The 19,171-nt window shown below is 41.1% G+C and overlaps 1 protein-coding gene and 1 long non-coding RNA gene across 21 annotated transcripts in view; one reads left to right on the plus strand and one right to left on the minus strand.

Annotated features, from left to right (window-relative positions):
* The window catches only part of LOC128253519 (uncharacterized), a 146,266-nt gene that overhangs the window by 77,022 nt on the left and 50,073 nt on the right, over positions 1-19,171 (minus strand). The gene's annotated exons all lie outside the window — the stretch shown is intronic.
* Positions 1-19,171, plus strand: part of LOC128253512 (protein turtle) — a 43,165-nt gene that overhangs the window by 20,859 nt on the left and 3,135 nt on the right. For 10 of the 20 annotated variants that reach the window (XM_052981958.1, XM_052981951.1, XM_052981950.1 and 7 more), the window contains 8 exons: positions 2,312-2,594; positions 3,729-3,970; positions 4,365-4,439; positions 6,560-6,830; positions 7,162-8,025; positions 8,383-8,466; positions 14,747-15,160; positions 18,988-19,102. In XM_052981958.1, coding sequence (XP_052837918.1) covers positions 2,312-2,594; positions 3,729-3,970; positions 4,365-4,439; positions 6,560-6,830; positions 7,162-8,025; positions 8,383-8,466; positions 14,747-15,160; positions 18,988-19,102 — 2,348 coding nt within the window. Of the gene's footprint in view, positions 1-2,311; positions 2,595-3,728; positions 3,971-4,364; positions 4,440-6,559; positions 6,831-7,161; positions 8,026-8,382; positions 8,467-11,831; positions 11,916-14,746; positions 15,161-18,970; positions 19,103-19,171 lie in introns of all 20 variants that reach the window. The other 10 variants (XR_008267461.1, XR_008267462.1, XR_008267463.1 and 7 more) reach the window with 5 other exon arrangements.

Consider the following 19,171-nt stretch of genomic DNA (forward strand, 5'->3'; position numbering starts at 1 on the left):
GGGATTAACATGGCTTTAGCTTTTAATTTATGCGCTCGTATTTCTCTTACTCTCGTATATCTGCCGCTTTCCCTGTAATTACGTTCATTGCTGGCCCATAAAAGCAAAAGAATTTCATCCAGTATTTACTACATTAAAGATTGCCCGCCCTTTAAAAGGGAAAAGTCCCCCCAAGGACGAAAAAACCGAAGGCGTGAGAGTCTGGCGTTGCCTTAGTTGCAATCTAAATTAATTGCTACTGAATAAATTAAGCGGAAAAATGTTTGCCAAGCCAACTTATGACGCTTCTGTGAGTGCGAATATTAATTTTGGCCCAGACCAAGGGACCTCCTGCCCTGAATGTCTGCCCTTTTTTGGGCGTCCCTGTGTGCCCTGCCAACCCAAATTATTTCATACGTCAGCCGAGGAAATGATTAAAACGTCTATAAGTTTTAATAAGCGACACAGGCACAGGCACAGGCACTGACACAGACACTGGCACACAGAGCCCATCTCCCAGTGCTCTCTCGTCTAATTAGGGAAATAAATCGATTAGCTCGGCCTGGGATAACATGGCGTATGAGCAATTTGCTTACCAATTATTTATGTATTCGCAATTATGCCGCTATCTAACACACACACACACACATACATTTCAGTTAGATAGGGGACAAAATCTCTGTGCTCCCCAAGTGTTAATGCCTGGCCAGGTCCTGCTGTTGGTCATGCGAAAGAATTCGAATTCAAAATGCACTCGGTTCAATGCATACAACGGGGGTTCACTCTCTCTCCGAATAAAATAAACAAAAGGCCAAGCTGCACATGGATGAGAGGACGAGACTTTTGGGGGCGAGTGCAGGTTAACCCCAATTTTTGTTCCCTGCCTCGAAATATATATTTTACATGCACATTTTTTATCTGCACAAGCTAGAATTTCAAATGTATCTCTTTGGCCCTCGTTGTTTTAGTTGCTGCCACACACACACACTAAGACAGATGATTTATTGTTGGCAGCGTGTCCCTGGCACACTACAAAAATACCATACAGTTGCGGACAAAATAAGAGAAGTTCGTTTTAAAAACTTTTTATATTCGAAGGCAGCTAACAATGTAAAATAAATGGAACAAGTAAAGAAATGCGGACATGAATGGGTATAACGTTTTAAAATATTTATAATATGAATTGAAAATTTTTTTTTTACATTTTTAATTTACTAAACAACTGGATTCTAAAAACCTTTTTATTCCAATAGAAACTGCAGATGAACGAGGACTTGTGGTTGTTTACTTAAATTAATATACAATATTTAGTACAGTATAGTGAAAAGGAATTTATTAAAGGAATTATGAACAGTTTTTATTTTCTTTGAAAAACTAAAACAATATGACAATTTTTTTTTTTGCCAGTTTTTATATTGTTAAGTAAGCAATAAAATAAATTAGGTGAAGAGTTGTCCTATGCCTTGAAGGTATCTATTTATCCAGACTTTACAGTTTCTCCCTACTATTATTTTGACCGCAACTGTATGTTTGAGTGGGTGGTATGATGGTATTCCCCCTTTTTCCTCCTCTCCACTTTTCCTCCGGCTGTTGATGAGCATGCAAAAAGGACGAGGAAGGGCGGGGTTGGACCAAGTGGTGAGCCCAGGATCTGGGGAGTTCGTGTTGACAGTGAAAATGTGTGACCATGTCTGTATATACATATAGTTTGTGTATCTGCGAGAGAAGCGCTTGTTTGTTTGCTGGCATGTTTACCATGCGGCAGCGCAATTTCTCCACGTTAACGTGATGAGTTTTTGTTTTGACTGTTTGTAGATTTTACTTTTCACAGACAGAACGCAGTTATGTTCCCCCGTCGCTATGTCGCAACTCAATTTATTTGCGACAGTTGTTAGTTGTTTGCGTTTTCTCAGCGGGTGGGAGTTGTGGTGGTCGTGGGAGTGGGAAATCGTCGGAAAACTTTCGAGAATTTCCCGATAAGTTAATCCCGTTTTGCACCTGCATGTCACAGCGTAGATTTAAGTGTTCAAAATGTAGCGATTGCATGATCCAAGCACACTGTTCTATGTACATATCCCTCAACAAAATCGCGTCTCATAAATCAAATCATAACCTTAGGTTAGATACTGTCTGTACCTGTAAATGTACCTGTTCCAATGTTGAAGCGTACCAGAAATCAGACTCTCTCGTTTGTCGTATGTACAAATGCCATGGCACATTCCATGCATATAACGCATTCCAGACAGACCAAAAAAAATCAAAGAATCAACTCTGATCCCACTGGCAAGTTCAGACCAATGACTAATGACCCAATATCATCCTCCTTCTCAAGGGCTCCGATCTGCCCATATACATCTGGTATGAGAGCTATCCGGAGCACATCGAGGAGGGCTACAAAGGACGCGTGTCCCGCGTGTCGCAGGACTCTCCCTTCGGCTCCGCCTCGCTCAACCTGACCAACATCCGGGAATCGGACCAAGGATGGTACGAGTGCAAGGTCGTCTTCCTCAATCGGGACCCCAAGCAGCATAAGAACGGTACATGGTTCCACTTAGACGTACATGCACCGCCGCGCTTTAGTGTTACGCCAGAGGATATTATATACGTTAATTTAGGTGAGTACGCATATATATATATATATATCCATATAATAAGATTTGTTTAGAAATTATATCGAAACTAAAAGAGCGAAGTGAAAATATCCTGTTTATCAACAAAATATCGATAAATCATCGGAACAAATTTCCACATTTGCATTACTAGATTGTAGACGTGAATATGTTCCATGTATCTTTAAAAACAAACTTTTAAGTATCGATTATACTATCGAACGAACCAAAAATTGTGGATAAGATGCCTATTTATTACTTGTTAAGTTTATAATCGTAAATATGTTCAGATAAATCATAAAAAATATGAAATATAGGTATATCGATATAACCTTAACGCTACGATTCCTATGCATCAAGACTTTTTGTCGTCGCCAACTTAAGTGCAGAAACCCACCCGTTTTGCTTTCTGACAAATAGCAAGGCCATAAATAAGAGCATATTCGGCTGGCCAACTTATTTGGGGGCTGTCATCTCACAAAATTAAGTGGAGTGCGACCCCCGCTTGCTTTTTGGCCCACTTTCGAGTGTGTCAAATGGCCGGCCATTTGTTGCAGCGCCCGAATGAGTTTGTCACCTTGAGAACTTATATTCCCAGGAGTCGTAAAAAGTCGTTCCACACCAGCACCAGCCCCCCTAAAACGAGTTATGGCCGTCCATTTGTCATCTTCCGATTCCAAAAGTTGAAGAGGTTCACGAAAATCGATAAGCTCTTTATGCTCTCACAATCGTATCAAATCAAATTTCCGTCGCTTAATCAATGTTAAAATGTTTACAAGTCCAAGTGGGCGGTGGCAAAACAAAAGGCGGTTGCCGGAAATGCGTTGAGCGAAAATGGCGCTGCAGCGCATAAATCAGACAAACTCAACGGCCGAAGGAGAACAAAACCGTAGGATACTGCAACAAAGGACCCTCTGCCATTGTCTGCCGCAAATGTGGGTGGTACTGGTGGTGATGGTGGTGGTGTGGCAAAAGGACGAAGGACTAGAGACAAAAGACAGCAGTCGAGCCGGAAGGAGCCGCCTCTCTGAAACCAAAAAGCGTAACAATTGCCACCACTTACCTTATTAATTCCACGCTCTCGTCGTTCTGTGGCTCGTTCTTTTACTCATTTTGTTCTTGCACCACATTTCCTTGCAGGTGATTCAATTATACTCAATTGCCAGGCCGATGGCACACCCACGCCGGAAATACTCTGGTACAAGGATGCCAATCCCGTCGATCCCTCGCCCACGGTGGGCATCTTCAACGACGGCACCGAGCTGCGGATCTCCACCATTCGGCACGAGGACATCGGAGAGTACACTTGCATTGCACGCAATGGTGAGGGACAAGTCTCCCATACGGCCCGTGTTATAATCGCGGGCGGCGCTGTAATCATGGTAAAAACCTAAATACAAATCACTTAATTTTCGAGATATACGCCGGGGTGTCTCAGAAATCTCTTCAAAAAACCAAAATTCCCAAAAAAAATTAAAAAAAAAAATCAACAAATAAAATTCTGGAGTGTAGTATATTTTTTGTTGAATTTTAAAGCTGCCGCCCCAAAAATCATCCGCGATTTCTGGGACACCCTTGAATAGTACACAAAAACCGATCAAAAAGTGGTGTTTAGGGGGGAAGGTCTGTCCTGGGTGTTCAGGTGGGTGGTTTCAAAAGCTTTGGTCTCGAAAAAAATCCAGGGGTCGATCAGGTTACTAATACGTAGTTTTATTTTTTACCCCTTCGTTAACTGCCCAATTCCAAAATCCACAAAAAAAAAAACAATAATCGTAGGATAAAGCGGCGCCCGACAAACACACACGCACCAAGTCCAAGTCGAATGCCGTGAATGAGAGGCTGACCATACGAGTAAGTCCCAACTGAAAATCGCTCCTTGAATTTTGCATTCGGCATCCTGGCATTCCGCATACTGCATAATCTGTTCAACGCTTTACCATTAACTAAGCCCAAAAAGCTGGCTACCGACTCGCCCATTCACAGCAAACCCAATCACTCTGAATGCTCTGGGCTGTTGGATTTTGGAGAGCAGCCGACAAACGGCTTCAGAAATCACCAGACTAAACCATGTCCATATTCCGATTCCGGGGGACGCTGGCTGGCATCCCGAAAAACGAGGAAAAAAAAAATGCCGTAACAAGCGTGAAACTTTTTGTGCCTCCATGGTGGCCTGCATATGGCCCGTATTTACATGCCCCCCACTGCAAAACAGCAAAACAGAACAGAACAGAACCAGCAGAAGGAGCAAAAGGAACACTCGGTACACTTGACATGGTCATTCGCCTAGTCTCAGGCAGAATCCCCCTATTTACAACCTGCATACAAGCATGCTCACACAGCCCCCCACTCACACCCAACCACGCCCACTTTTCCGACCACCCAACAACCGTCCACTTTTCCGTCCATAATGGGAAACCTTCGTGCATGTGTGGGTGGAACATGGCCGTCGTCGTCGTCGTATGTATAGCATACTTTTGTGCGCGCACGCTAATGCATTTGCATTTTGGTTATTTACAGTTAGCTGCAACTGCACGAGAAAAAGAAGGGGGTGCACAGGTTCGGCTAAGTCTGCACAGTGAGAAAAATATACAGAATGGGTAAAAAATATGTAAGCATTCAAATGTGTTAAATGGAAATATAACTAAAGGTGGTCATATCTACATCAATCTGCATATTTATTTATTTATGTTAACGTACAATAATCGTTTGTCAAACTATAATTATTGATACTACTTAAAACAATCTCTACTCTACTTTCTTTTGCCCTTTGAATTCAAGACCATCAAAGTAAATGTTTACTTTTTTCAATTTTAAAACTAAGTTGTCTAGTTATTATTGAACCAGTCACCGGCGTTTCCACAAAATTCCACTAAAAATCCAAAGCTTAAAATACTTCTACACATATTTCTTACTGCTTAATATCCAGATTAAGTATATAAGAATCGTCTAGGTTGTCTACACAAACTTATTCCTTATAACAACAGCTTAAAAAACAACTTAAAATAGAAAAAAATTAAATAAATATATTAACTTTGCCCAAATTAAATACTAACATAAGTAACTTCAAAGGACTTACAAAAAAATCATTTATTTACCTATAATTTCTCTGTACCTCACAAACAATTCTGGCTTTTTAGTCTATATACAAGCTGGCTTAGGGTTTTCCGGCTAGGCGTCTTGAACTTTGACCTTTCGTTGGCTTTTCAGGCAAGCCAAGAAAATTATGCAAAAGCCAAAGTGGGAAATTCACATACCTCGTGTGCTTCAATTACTGCTCAACCATTTTGCAGCAATCTTCACATAAATATTGCAATAACATTTATCTGGCCACAGGCAAAGTGGACATTTTATAGATGACCCTAGGGACATCGAAGGCAGGCAGGCAGGCAGATCAAGCCAATTCAATTTACGAGCCCATTTTAGGGCACCAGCAGTCAACCCACATCAATTTTGGCCATAACTAAAACTAATTCAAATGAAACAGAACAGACTGCCAGCAAATTGCCCGAAAGCAAAGCGGCGGCAAATGTGCCCATTAAATAAACCAAACCAAACCCCACACAAAACAGGCGAGATGCACTCATGCAATTACGAGGATGAAGAGAAGGGGTTTCGTAATGTTTGGCTCCTGACAGTTGACTGACAAGTTGTCAATGGCAGCGAGAGCAGGCAATTTTGAGGAGAACACGGAGCACATTTCATAGCTGTGACAGCAGAAATGTTATTTCTCGGGAGCGAGTGCACACAAAGGATATCGATGACGGCGACAGCCAAAAATTAGCTGTCAAGCTCCAGGCTCCAAAAGGGACCGACGACCAGGGGCTTGGTTGTTCCTTCCGTGGCTCATGATTTGAATTAGTGAACAGTCAACAGTCCACAGTCAACCGTCATAAATTTGCAGTTCGTTACACACTTCGTTACATGCGCTACTTTTCTAAAGGTATTTTTTTAATCCCTCTGTCTGAACACAGGTGCCACCGACAAACCAAACGAAGAACGAGGGCGAAAAAGTGATATTCTCCTGCGAGGCTAAGGCCATGCCCGGCAACGTCACGGTGCGCTGGTACCGCGAGGGATCGCCCGTCCGGGAGGTGGCCGCTCTGGAGACGCGCGTCACCATCCGCAAGGACGGCTCGCTCATCATCAATCCCATCAAGCCGGACGACTCGGGCCAGTACCTATGCGAGGTGACCAACGGCATCGGAGATCCTCAGAGCGCATCCGCTTACCTCAGCGTCGAATGTAAGTATTAAGCCCCCTAAGAAAGAAGTAAACAGCAAGAAGGAGCTCTATAATCAATTGAACCGACTATTTGATACCCGGTACTCAGCTTACCAATTTCAAACCGACCAAAAGGGCCAGCACTACAAGTTTAAAGCAATACTTTCGCTCTCATTCCGTTTTTTTTTTAAATGACGTCATAATTAAAACTTTCCTAATAACTTCTAAAATTATAACTCGATTTGGACAATTTTTGGTGCACGGATAGATATTGACCGAATAAACGTCAGGGTAGATTTTCCTCACGATCAAATCGGGTCTCTAAAATTATTTTTTACCCCACTTCCCACAGATCAAGCCAAGGTGACCTTCACGCCCACGGTGCAGTATCTGCCTTTCCGGCTGGCCGGTGTGGTCCAGTGCTACATCAAGTCGAGCCCCCAGCTGCAGTACGTGACCTGGACGAAGGACAAACGCCTGCTGGAGCCATACCAAATGAAAGACATCGTGGTGATGGCAAATGGATCCCTGCTGTTCACGCGCGTGAGCGAGGAGCATCAGGGTCAGTATTCCTGCACGCCGTATAACGTTTTGGGCACAGCTGGAGCCTCCGGCATAATGGACGTACTCGTGCGGAAGCCTCCAGCTTTCACGGTGGAACCGGAGACCCTGTATCAACGCAAAGTGGGCGACAGCGTGGAAATGCATTGCGATGCCATGGAGGCGGAGGGCACCGAACGGCCTTCTATCAAATGGCAACGGCAGGAGGGCGAACAGCTGGCCGAGTCGCAACGCAATCGTATAAAGATCTCCGGCGGCAACATCACCATTGAGAATTTGAGGAGAGAGGACTTCGGTTACTATCAGTGTGTGGTTTCCAACGAAGTGGCCACTCTGATGGCCGTCACGCAACTGGTGATCGAGGGCACACAGCCACATGCTCCCTACAATATCACAGGCAAGGCCACCGAATCGTCAATCACTCTACAATGGCTGCCAGGATATAGCGGTGGATCGGAATACAAGCAGGACTATACGATCTGGTTTCGCGAAGCGGGCGTCAACGACTGGCAAACGATATCCGTAACGCCCTCAGGCAGCACACAGGTTACCATCAATGGCTTGGCCTCGGGAACAACCTATGAATTCCAGGTGGTGGGACGCAATGTCCTTGGCGACGGAATGATGAGCAAAGTGATGACCGTTCGCACACTGGGTAAGTCTTTTCGGTCCAACATTCCTCAAAATCTATCTTTCGTTCGCTTGCTCCTTCTTTATTTTTGGGTTCTTGCTGCAGTCGCTACCCAGCATATAGTCCTGCACATATAGTCTCTCATGCAAAAAAAAAAACCTCTGCACAACAAAACTGAATCTGGATTGGCTCTAACATAACGCTCTTGTTTTTCTCTCGTTTTCTTCTCTTTTTTCCTCACCGACCTCCATCGAAACAAAAAACCGCTACTCGATCTAACTTTCTCATTACTAATCATGCGCGCAATCAATGCAAACTGTCAAATGCCAACCGCGACCACGAATTTTTCCTGGGAACCACGGAAAATTCGGGTTCAAATAGAAGACGCTCCGGCAGCGCCACGTAATGTCAAGGCTGCAACACAACCGCCCGACTCATTCTTTCAGCTAATGCCAGACGAAGCTGGTAAGAGAATAAAAACTACAAAAAACCCTAGTATGCGTAGTTGTAAATAAGAATCGGAAATATAACGTCGGCCAGCAAGCAACTTAAGCCGCAAATGCAGCCATCGGCTTACAAGGATCAAATATTTTTTATTTTAAATAACAAAAGTTGTTGCGCCAGCATTCTTCGCCCTTTTATTACGTAAACTAAGACTGAGTAAAATAATTAAATAAAGGGGTCTTAAGCTATGAGCATTTTTTAATCAATAACAAAAACGAAATGCATGATTGTGTAGCTGCTATTTCCTTAAGAAATTTAAATTGAGTCATAACTTAGACTTGGAATTTGGAAAATTTATTTTTATGAGGATTTAGACTTTATAGTATAGGTAGCATGAGGTTTAGGCTTGTAGAAACCCTAAATTCGAAGAGGATTGGCGGCTAACTCAATTAAAACTAAAGTAGGAGGATGAATATATAACTAAAATGAAACCATAAGCACATTACAGCCCCTGCTGGTTAGTTTCTTCAATCCCTTCCCTAGTTTGCATGAGGCTTGAATGTAACCCGAACCTAAAAAAAAAAAACTGTAAATATCCACTTTTGTTTTTTTTTTTCAACATTTTCACCAAGTTCTTGAAAGTTTGAGCTCCAAGTGCTCAAACCATTTTTCAGGCGACCGCAGCCCAATATAGCAACCCCCTCTTCCATGAATTCAATATTCATTTTCGGCTTTCGGGGCCAGAGCATGAAAAAAGCAACAATTAAATATTCAAACCAATTAAACAGGGCTCGCTCCCCATTTATTGGCTGCCAAAGCACGCCCCGAATTCGCGCCATTTCCCACGGGGCATAATTTGCCACATGTGCTGGGGATTCTGGCCTGGATGCGAATATTACATTTCTGGCTCTCACGCGCGCACACACACACAGACACCGACGAATATCTGGGGCTGATCTCCGTTCGCGTGTGTGCGTAATTAAAACAGTTTGGCCCCACATTTAATTATTTAAATTAATTGAACTGTTTTTACAACTGCTGTTGGTTGTTCTTGTTTTTTGTCCGTGTCTTGCAGGTTGCGTGCGGTCGATATGACAACGCCCACGACCAAAAAAGGGAGCATAGGGTGGTGGCGTAATTTAAACAACCATATTACCAAATGCCGAGGCACATTTAACGGGCACACGCCCCCTTTAGAACCTTCCCCCGCCCCCTTTTTTGCTGGGCTCCGTAGGTGCGGCAATTTGAATGCCTTTGTCGACGTTGCCGCCGCGTGTTTTTCCAACCGCTTTGCGATAATAGTTAATTTTATCCTTGCTCTCTCTCTCTGTCTCTTTTGCTCCCCCACCCGTTGTGTAGTTTTACCCCCTCCCCCTTGTATATATGTGTACGTATACCCCCTTCCCCTCTCTCCAACACCCACACACACACAAATGAATGTTTTCCCCCATTTAGCGCATTTAATTTACTTGCATTAGTCTGTGTGTGTGCGTGTATCACAGTGCGTATACGTGTTGGCGCACGCGTAGGTTAAAAAATAAGGAAAAACGTTACAAAATATAAAAAAAACAACAACAACAAAAAACAACGAGGAAAACAACAAAAAAGGCGGCAACTCTGGCGGCAAATGTGCGCCGTGTTGTGTAATGCAACCCTGGATTTCGTGTACGTGTGTACCTTTTTTTGGCGCTTGTAACGTAACACCTACCAACAACAACAACAAACCATCCAATGCCACCGCCCATCCAACCACCCACAGACACCACCCACCACCGCCTCATTTCACTCTCAGCAGCCCAGCAACAACAACCACAACAACTACAGCAACAAGAACAACAACAGTAACTAAAACAATAAAGGCAGCTAAAGCAAAAACGCCTCGCAGAAAATTGTATTTCCTTTGGCACTCTTATTTTGCTGCTTTATTTTTCTTATAATATTTCCTTCTTTTTTTTAAGTCCTGCATAAAACATCAACGGTAAACCATTTGCCACTGCCCCCGCAACCCATCAACCCACTTCCCTCCACACGTGCGCTTGTGCATCTGTGTGTGTATGTCCGTGCCGCATTTGTTTATGTCAAGCAATTTTCATACGCCATGTTGTACCGCTGACGCTGGCATTTACTCACATTCACTACAGCACCACCCAACCACCCAATCAGCCAACTAAATGGGTGGTGCAGAGCGGTGCGTGCTGCTTTCCTTGCTGTTTTATCCATACGGCGCAGCGCTTAAAAATTAATAACAACAATGCGAACAGCAGCCAGTGCGCTTCTTCAACATTTGCAATATTTTTCTTGCTCTGACATTCGGGAAAATATAAAATTTAAAGCTCGAAAGAGGGATACCCTATAATAATAATAATTGTTTTTTCTTTGAGATGATGACAACAATTATATTTTTATACTATATTTTTTTATCGCTTATCCAAATGAGATTTGCTTTTCCAATTTACTCGACTGATCACTGACATTCGTTACATGATTTTTTTTCTGTTAGTAAATGCACCTTAATAAGGCAGATTTGAGCACCCCTTGCCGTAAAGCGTTCAAAATGTTTATATTCCTGCCTTGACAATCTTTTAAAGCTGTTATCCACTTAAGCAGGTTTTTAGTTAACCTATGAAAAATATAACGATACACGGAATTCAAATATATTAGTTATTAGTTTCCGCAAGACATTACAACCTCTTGTAATTAGTAAAATAAATACAAATTAGTTCTTAAAAAATATTTAATTTGCTCGGACTTTAAATAAAACTCAAGAGTGGTAAAAAAAACCCCAAAAGACAGTTGGTTCCTCAGTTCTAGCGCTGAAATCCTATATATACAACTTAACATAAAAAGATTTCTTACAACTAAAAAGCTCTATTCAGACCTTCAAATTTCCGAGTCGTAGTCTTGATTTCTTAATCTTTCTGATCAATCTAGTATCCACCCTCTTGGCATACCCACATCAGAAGGAGTAAAATCTAACCATGGAAAATGCATGTCAAGGTTGATTACAAGCGAAAGCCCACCACATGTGCACTTATGAATATTCAATGCATTTTACTGTCATAATTACAGCACGGGTTTTGTTGCCGTGACGGGTGTTTTTCCCTTCTTGGGGCAGCAGAATTTGCATTCGATCAAGGTAAACTAATTGAGGACTCGATGCCCGATTGAGCTTGAGTTTCCCACTGAGAAAGCGGCTTTGACTTTTGCCAACTGTGACCTCTGTAGTTAGCACAACTTTTGGTACTTGGATTGCACTTTCTTTCTTTGAATTTTCCAACATGCACCACCACATTTCCCTCTGCGCACTTTAGCTTTAATTATATACTCGATTTGATATGATTTGAATTTTGTGTTTCGTGTTTTCTGTGTTTCTGATTTATTTGCAGACCTTTTAGCCTATTTTGACATTTACTTTCACACCGACTCGCGTGGCAAGCTTGTTTACTCGCCGCCCAAATTGAGAGTCAAAGGTACTCGTATTAAACATCATTATATTACAATTTCAGGATGTTCAGAAAAGTTTCAATCGCATAGTTTGTTAGTTTGTAAAACGTAAAATAAGAAAGTAAATTTGTTATTCTACTGTTCAGAAGTATATGGTATTTATTTACTTAGACAATTATTACCATTAAATTGATAATTTTTTTTGTGTAGCAGAACTGAATTTATGGAATTTATTTAAAAATTGTAATACCAATGCTCTTAGCTAAGCAAAAAAAATATTATACCATAACGTCGATGGTGTTTTTGATGTCATAATCATAGATTCCAACCCTTTTTCATAGGGTAATTTGTAGTAATTTTTCTAAACCATTTTAGAATATAGAGAATAGAAGCATTTGCAACCTAACTGAACAACCTATTTAATACCGACCTTGCATTATTTTTTCCCCATTTTTTCCGCTTACAAGTGGCGCTTAAGTAATGTCTCTGTCTTGTGAAACAGCTAGTAATTCCTGCAAGCAAACTGCAGATTTACTGCGGGTCACCCTGAACCCTACCCCTCCCGAAATCCCCATTGCTGCAGTCATAAATAACATTTAACCGTGCGACGGCCGACGCCTTGTGCCTTTTTGTACCCCCCTACCCCAGTCTACCCTTGACATTTTTACAGTCCGTCCGTCTGTGTCTACCCATCTCATTTAAGCCTTTTTCCCAGCCGCTTTTCCCGGGCCATTTTGCTTTTTATGTTTGTCACTTGTCTCGTTTATGTTATGTCAAATCTGCGCACATTTTTTATGCAGGACGAGAATTAAAGGGTTGCCGTTGCTACTGCTACTGCTACTGCTACTGCTTCTCTTGCTCATTTCTGCCCCATTCGCATAATCAACTTTTGATATATGCGACGAGTTTGCGTTTGCGTTTGCGCTTTCAAATCCCGCGAGTGCTCTTTAAAAGCATTTTTAATTAACATACATACATATATAATGAGCGTGGCATTTTTCGTTAGCGCCATCGTCATAATAAATGGCTTGCACTTATTGCCGCACGTGGGGAATCCCCCTAAAATATCCTCGCATTCGCACCGTCGCACTCATCTAAACTCCACACACACACACACACTTCAGATACACACAACATACCATACACTTGCCAGCCATACGCATCTCACATATATATATGTATATCGTTTAATGCTGTTCAAAATTTCATAAGCGCCATTGGGAGCTACGAATTGGGCGCCATTTACATGACATATTGTGTATTTCTCCAAGCAGTTTTAATTTGCATTTGCATGTGCGACAAGCTGAATCCAAAATACAGAATACAGAATACCAAGCGGCCTGAAATCCCAAGGAGACCGGCAGTTAATTGCATTGAGCACGAGTTCTCCAATCAGGAGGTCCTGACAAGCGTACCGAGAATTCAGGTTATCTATGCCTATAATTCGTTTGCATACACTCAGGAGTATCCTTCTCCGTCTCCTGTTTGTCAGTCCTCAGTCCTGTCGTTTTTTTTTTTTTTTTTGTAGCACTCTTTCCATTTGCAAACACCAACGGAAGTTGAAGGGGCCCACAAGAATTCAAATGCGAAATACGAAAATGGAAAGTTTTATGTGTGTATGCTAATTAAAATGTGTTTTTGTCAATCCTCTCACATCCAGTTCTCGTTGTCATGAATAAATGCATGGGTGCCAAAAAGGAAAAGGTTGCAAAGAGTTGCAAAAAGCCAAATGGAATTTTCATAAAGCTTTTAAGCGTAGCGAAAAAATGAAATAAGTGAAATAAACCTAAAACAATGAAGGGCGAAACTCACACTGGGAAATAGAAATCATTAAACATATACATTTTTATTTTATTTGTTGTTTAACTGAATTGGTAAACAAATTCAAATTTAAAATAGGACCCATTTTGTTTTTTAAGGATTTGAGAGAAGGTTAACGACAAAAGGTAATAAAAGGGCAGAGGAAAATCCCTCGCGCAAATAAACAAAGCATAAAATGAAATGCAAATAAATCAAAATAATGCAAACGATTTACCCATTATACACTAAACAAAAAATTTCTTCGAAATTGCAAAAAAAAATATTTAAAACTTGGAAGTTAATTTATTGATCCCATTACGGTGAATAAAACAGTGGCACTCTTGAAAGAGATTCAATGATTTATGAAAATTTAATAATGCTTCATTGTAACCCATTGAAATTTTTGCTTCAATTGTTTTCAATGTATGTACATTTCGATGTCGGATTTCACCTTTGTACATCGTTAGCAATTGAAATTGGCTTGCTACGGGTTTAAATTGCTGACTGGAAAACAAGGCAGGACAAACAGTACCCAAGGCTGCAAAACAAAGATTCTTTTCAATAGGGTTGTGTAAGGAAGGGGAAATATCGCGTTCAATAAAATATCGAAATTTTCGAATGGCCACAAATGTCGAAATATTAATAATCTTGAAATATTGTACTTAAATTTAATTTCTTTTACAAAAGGTCTCTTTTAAAAACCTCGGAAAGTGAAAAATGACATTACAATACATCATACATATCGATAGTGATATCGTTTTAAATATCGATACGATATCGATTTATTTATTTTTGTAATAAATACAGTAACAAAAGGACGTTAGAGTATACCAATGATTTGTCTTTTCTTCGGTCTGAAAAGTAATAAATAGTAAATCATATAAAAAAATCAAATTTATTTTGTATCGATGTTGACATCGAACAAAGTCTTAAGTATCGATACGATATTTTGGCCAACCCTAAGATAATAACCTTTTAAATTACTGTAGTTCAATTTTATGTACATACTAATGATTCATTTTTTCTCTACCACCCTTTCTGGCACCGTTTAAAACAGGTCCCAAGCCCGGACCCCCCAGAAATGTGTCCGTGACAGAGGTTTCCAATGGATTCCTCATCACGTGGCAATCGCCGCTGGAGCGGGCGCACATCGTCAAGTTCTACACCATCAAGTACCGGACAGATGCGCAGTGGAAGACCCTCAACCGGGGACAAATCCGGCCGGAGGAGACGCAATATCTGGTGAAGAACCTGGTGGGCGGAAGGACCTACTACTTCCGGGTGCTGGCCAACTCGGAGAAGTCGTACGAGTCCAGCGACGAGGTGAAATTCCCGGTGCCGGCGCGTGTCAAGCACAAGGCGATTACCGCCGGCGTCGTTGGGGGCATCCTGTTTTTTATTGTTGCGATCATTTTATCGGTTTGTGCCGTAAAAATTTGCAATAAACGTAAACGACGAAAACAGGAAAAAGGTAACACTGAGGCAAAAGCTAACACACACACTTGAAATGGTTTTTGATGACAAAATCACAACAAATGATAACGCCACAAAATGCTAATGATAATGCTAACGATATATATGTATCGATGATCCGTGCAATACTAATATCAAAATAACTCGTAATAGTAATAATCGATGACGATGTTCTTGTTGTTGGCGAACCCCAAAACCATTAACCCCATTTTTAAAGGCGTAAAACTAACAAACCTATTCAAGCAGCCACTAATTACTTATAACATTTCGATATATTGACCTTCCGACGGCACAGGCCACCCAATTATCGATAACTTTTAACTGATTACCGATTACAATTACTTGCTGTCCTTTTTATGAGTTTTGCTTGGGCCTTGCAGGCCTTTTCAGTTTAAATTTTCCTCTTTTCCTGCCTCTGGCAATGGAAACCTTCTTCCGTTTGCCATTCAGTCTCGAAACATTGGTTTGTTCGACAACAACAGCACATTGGAATTTGCATTTGAAACCGTTTGTTTGCCCAAAGTAAAATATTTGACAAAATTTCTGAGCCGTCGAGGCGTTTGATATGAAATTCTCCATAAATTATGCCTGTCTGAGAGTATGATTTGTACGTTTTTGTTGTAGTTGTGCAAGTAAAATTGAGTTAAAATTTGGCAAAAGTTGCTGCAAAATCTCTGTATATAAATATATTTACATACTAATTGGATTTCGGTTTGCTTTTCTTTATTTAGTTATCCTTCTTTTCGGTTTATGATTTCATTAGTTATGAGTTCTTATTTTGAGAGTATGTCCCCCCAGCTCGTCCCCCCAACCCCCCCCCCTGGTCCCACAATCCACATTTCCGTAGACAAAATAAAAGTGACTCCCCAAGATCTTAGTTAAAAATCGGCCTTAATCAGACCTTATCAAATTTGTGTTTTGCATTCCATTAATAAAACTTCTGTTCGTAGAATTGGGCGTTTTTTTTTTTTCAATCAACCTGGCTTCAAAGCGCTTTGCAGCCTGTTTGTTTTTTTTTTTTTTTGGAATTCAACGCATGAACATATTAATAGTTGTTGCCACTTTAGTGAAGCATTAAGCGAAGATGGAAAAAAGCAATTGATTAAGCTCTAATTACGCCTGTCCCCGTCTCCCGGGGAAACTCCTTTCGAAAGCAGTACACAAAAAATACCCGGCTGAAGTTGAGCGGAAATTGAAAATGCCAGGGCCAGAGGACCATTATTCGATGCCTGCTGGCTTTAATGCAATCGAATCAAACCCGGACCGAAACCAAACCGAACAAAACCGACCTGAACCGTGTGCATATGGAACCTCTCCGTCTCTCTGCCTTTTGTTATGGTTTTTGCTTTAAACTGTATTTTAAGTGGATTAATTAATGTTGCGTTGTTTAAATCTATTAATTATGTATTCTTTCCAAGACCCCCTACCCCCACACACTTACACAACACAGAAAAATAAGAAAAAAAAACAATGGAACAGGGTAATTGCGAATTTTAAAACCAATGCAGCCCATTAACTATGAAATACACATAATCTATACAGAACACATTGTTTTATACATTTTCCCCAACAAGTCTTTTTTTTTTTGTTTTTTTTTTCATTGCTGCGGTTAGCACATTACGATAAATTAACGTAAAAAACCAGTAATGATATAAATGTGACAAGCTGATAGCGCTGATGATCGAAATACCTTTATCTTCGAACCATTGACAAGCATGTTCTTGGCCAAATCGTCGTTGTTTCTGCCCAGGGCTGAGTTCATGACAGATAAAGGTATTTGCATCGCAGAGGATAAAGAACTGTAGATACGATAATCTATATACATGGCGAGTAATGACCATTTATATAGCACAATACTGGGCAGACGTTTTTTGTAAACAATTCACGCACAAAGATGGTAAAATAAAGCCCACAAACAATGTCGATAGAGCAGAAAACCAAAACCGAATCCGAAGTATAAAATGATCGCGTCGTAAATTGATCGGTAATATCCAGTGCAATAAGCTGTCCATCGCCCTTGTCCGCCCAACTTCTGGAACTTCAAATTGGTAGTATTTCTATCATGTTTTGTGTCTCTATTGAAGTCCGAGTTGGGCAGTCAATAGGTGAAGCGACCGCGCACGCAAGTAAAGCATATAGTAAGACCCCACTAATTAACTAAAAAAAAAACCCCAACATCGATGCAAGCAAGGGTAAGTTTTTGCAATCATTTTAAGTCGATGTCGTGTGCCACAGATCCTGAGTACTGACAACAAACTAAAGGTTATTTTCAGACGAGTTCCTACCACCAACCCCAACAACCAACCAACCAACAAACCAACCAACTAAACAACTAACCAACACTGACATCACCACAACCAACCACTCGTCTGTGTTTCATCGATTAAGCATCCGCATTCCACTAACAATCCGCAATCCGTCGGTTATAGGTTGTCAGATCGATCAGATTCTGCCCGCCGCAGCCGCACTTTCTCGAGTATCTCAAGAGCACCCCACACTTCACACACTTCACAGATTCCATAATTACCCAAAAAACATGAGCACATATCAAGGCGAAACAAAAAACCAAATACTTCTCAACACTTTTCGTTTTTGTTTCGTGAGAATCACTTGTTCTTCTGCCGGCAAAAGTTTTGTCGCACAATCTTTGGTTTTTCCGCTTCCCACCTCTCAGTTTTGGTTTTTGCATACCCCACCCATAATACCCATATAATCAACAATATTTGGTTTTCGATTTGCATTAAACTTGAGTTCCATTCGTTCGCTCTCTTTTCCGTTGGCACAATTCGTATTCGTAACTTGACCATTCAAAAGCCATTTCACGTGTCATTGTTTTTTTCCAACCATTCGAAGCCAGATCCTAAATAAAATACTGCGAAGAGCACACGGCTGTGTATATATGCACCTCGGAGCGTTTGTGTATGTTGTATATATCATACACACACCAAGTTTTCGCATATAGCCGTATATATGTGGGATTTCCAGTCGGTGAATTAGTTTGTCATCCGACAACGCATTAACCGTCAATCGCAGAGCTGGCCGGAGGGAGAATTAAGTTTCGATTTAGTTGGCATTGTTTAACTCCACGTTTCCTGTAGCCATCCGCCGTTCAATTATCCAAACTCTCGGCGATATTAGCCTCCTGGCTTACTAATTGGCGACTCCCATCTTGCTCCACATGTAATTGCAACCCCAATCAACTGAAACTAACTAACAACATAGTTTAGTCGTAGTCAACTAACTGCTAACTGGTAAATGGCAACTGTTATCTGCTAACTGGCGACTGTTTAATGCTAACTGTCCTTTAGTAATAGCCTAGTTACAGCTAAAATTTAAACAATCTAAGCTTATTAGCGACAACAAGAGTGCGTAATCTGACGATACTGGCATGCAAATTGGCATAGTAAACGTGGGTCCGGTTGCACAGCGAGAAAGTGTCTACAACTAAACTAGTTTTTGAAGCAATTACAAATTTAATGAAGTAAACACCTTTCTCCCTGTGCCTGGGTCCTCTGTTTTGCCACGCCCAAAAAAAAAACATCAACAAAGATTAAACTGCCGTATAATGCCAGTTTTTGTCCTTAATCTAAGCAGAATTTCGAAAGAGAGTAATCGCATTTGATATACGTCTATATGTAGAGAGCACCGTAGTAGATATGCCATATATGCATATGCATAAACATATATCCGTGAACGTGTGTGTATATATAGAGTGTGTGTGCTTGGTAGCTATACGTACGGTGTACGGTGTACGGGTATTTTATTTACCGGATAGGACGGCTCACGCTGCACGCCAAATTAATTTTAGAAATTATACGTTTGCAGAGTTCAACATGGTAGCTTGCAGGATAACGGACGCTCGTAACATTGCCGCCAATAATCATCATTTGCACAATCGCAGTACGGGCTCAATTTCCTCTGGTCAAGTGCCTTTAAAAAAGTAAGTACGCTTTCTATAGGTTACCGTCTCTCCATCTAATCTGATACGAAATTCTCCCCGCCAAACTGC

The sequence above is a fragment of the Drosophila gunungcola genome (genome assembly GCF_025200985.1).
Source record: "Drosophila gunungcola strain Sukarami chromosome 2L unlocalized genomic scaffold, Dgunungcola_SK_2 000037F, whole genome shotgun sequence".
NCBI lineage: Eukaryota > Metazoa > Arthropoda > Insecta > Diptera > Drosophilidae > Drosophila > Drosophila gunungcola.